General features: G+C 44.4%; 1 protein-coding gene across 1 annotated transcript in view; it reads right to left on the minus strand.

Moving 5' to 3' along the window:
- The window catches only part of LOC311073700 (kinesin-like protein KIF1C), a 37,520-nt gene that overhangs the window by 11,227 nt on the left and 23,793 nt on the right, over positions 1–2,500 (minus strand). The window contains exons 18-19 of the mRNA XM_084099647.1: positions 2,304–2,387; positions 1,054–1,228 (exon numbers count right to left, since the gene is read on the minus strand). Of these exons, the coding sequence (XP_083955773.1) occupies positions 1,054–1,228; positions 2,304–2,387 (259 nt within the window). The remainder of the gene's footprint in view (positions 1–1,053; positions 1,229–2,303; positions 2,388–2,500) is intronic.

Below are 2,500 nucleotides of genomic sequence, written 5' to 3' on the forward strand. Positions count from 1 at the left end.
CCTGTCATGTGCCAAGTCCTGTAGTCCTAAGTAGTTTTTCCATGTTGATTAGTCTCCCCAGGTGTATCTTGTTTCCTCATTTCCTAGTTAAGCTTGTTTGCCCCTGTGTATTTATAGCCCTTGTGTTTCACTTGTTATTTTGTCAGTTGTTGTACATGTATGGTTGCTTCTAGTTCGGTCATTCTCGTGGTTTTGTTTTTTTATCCCTGGAGTTCTTTATTATTTGTTCTATGTGTTATTTCATTAAAACCCTGCAGACAGATCCTCGCCTTCGCCTGCTTTCTCCAGCACGTTACAATGTGAGAGGCTCATCTGTGTGTGTTCTTCATCTGTGTGTGTTCTTCATCTGTGTGTGTTCTTCATCTGTGTGTGTTCTTCATCTGTGTGTGTTCTTCATCTGTGTGTGTTCTTCATCTGTGTGTCCGTCAGCGCGACCCTGCATTGAGTCCTTGTTCGCAGTTTATTGTGATTAACGTCAATAACTTTAAGTAACTGTAAGTAGAACTGCGAAGTTAAAGAAGTGTAACACTTCAGAAAATCGATTTATGAAATTTGTGAATCGATTCAAATCAGTAGAAGTTAGAATTCGATCAGTAGAAATTGCGATTCATGAATGTGACCCTGGATCACGTCACCAGCCTCGAGTCGCACGGGTTTATAAAATACATTGTATGGGTCAAAATTATTGATTTTTCTTTTATGCCAAAAAACATTAGAATATTCAGTAAAGATCCTGTTCCATGAAGATATTTAGTAAATTTCCTACCGTAAATACATAAAAAAATTATTTGAGTGAGTGAATGCCGCACAATCGCCAACATAATGAACAACTTTAAAGGAGATTTTTTCAATCTTTGATTTTTTTTTTGCACCCTCAGATTCCAGATTTTCATAGTTGTATCTCAGCCAAATACTGTCCTATCCTAACAATCCACACATCAGTGGAAAGATTATTTATTAAAAAAATTGCCCCATGTGACTGGTTTTGTGGTCCAGGGTTTCCCCCGCACCCCTAAGGGCTGCAGTCAGTGTGTGTAAGTGTGTGTGGCGCACCTCCTCTGCATCTCCAGCTTGATGTCGATGCCCTGCTCCTCCAGGAGCTCTCTCTGCGCGTAGTTCCAGTCCGCCGGCTCCCCCTGCTGGTCCAGGCTGCGCTCGCGCTCCACTCGCGCCTGCTCTGGGTGGTTGAACCGGAACACGTGGTTCTTGCCCATCACCACGCGGTTTCCTGCGACACCATAGGTTGAGCTCAGGGTCATGTGATCACGAGGACAGCGGACTCACACAAAAGGGGCTTTCGCACCGGGTAGTTCTAGGAACTCTAGACACCAGGGTGGTTCCCAGAAAACTAATGGTTCCCTTAGGAGAACTTTCCTGGTTGTGTTCGCACCGCCAGTAGGAACCCTGAAGTGACGCGCTTGTTGTTGTGACTTTCATTCTGACGGCGCTGAGAACAACTGAGCAAACAGTGCTCGCATTCTCCTGTTCATTAGTGTACGATCTGTCTAACAGTCCTGTCTCATACGCCATCAGAAAGAACAGCTATACACAGAAAGTAGACCGTAATGTAAAGTTATGGTAACACTTTATTTCAATAGTCCACTTTAGACATTCTACTAACTATAAGTAACTCTGCAGCTACATGTCAACTAGCCGTCATTAGAGGATCAGTAGACTGTCTGCTTAATATCTGACAACTCTTTATTATGATGATCTCCAACAGACATTCAACTGACTATACGTAACTTGGCAACTACAAGTCAACTTATTCTACTAACCCGAACCCTTACAGTCTACTGATACTCTAATGAGAGTTAGTTGACATGTAGTTGCAAAGTTACTTATAGTCAGTAGAATGTCTAAAGTGGACTATCCAAATAAAGTGTAACCAAAGTTATTTGCGTGTGGCGTGTGTTTGATGTCCAGTGTTGCTAGCAGAGCAGAAACACATGATCATGTTTCGCCTCAAAGTTGCTCAGCGTAACGGTTAAGAGGCTTCTTCATGTTCTGAGAGTTAGTTTCTGGAGTAAATATAGGCTATAATCTGTGTGTTTACACAGCTTTTTTAAATGGCGTGTGCTGGTGTTCCGCGTGCGTTCGGCCAATCAGCGAACACTAACGTCACTGTAGATCCTATAGCGCTGGTTTAGACCGACTCTGAAGGAGGAGTAAAGTAGTTCCTCCAAAAGGAGTTCCTAGAGCTAAACTCGCTCCTAGTTCCTGCGGTGCGAACACGCCAAAATCCGGGAAGTTCCGCCAATAGTTCTCGGAACTTTGAAGAGGTTCCTCCAGAACACACTCACCCTGTTTGAGCAGCACACACTCGCTGATCTGCCTCCCGTTGACGTACGTCTCGGCTCCCTCCAGCGGCTCCAGGGTCACACACACTACACACACACAGAAAGTGAGGGATCTGCATGAGCACGGTGTTATGATATATGCGGTATGCTAATGAGGAGGGCGGGGCTCCTCCCTAAAGAGGGGTGGGGCTCACAGGGAG

Source organism: Abramis brama, assembly GCF_963993115.1.
Source record: "Abramis brama genome assembly, chromosome: 22".
Taxonomy (NCBI): domain Eukaryota; kingdom Metazoa; phylum Chordata; class Actinopteri; order Cypriniformes; family Leuciscidae; genus Abramis; species Abramis brama.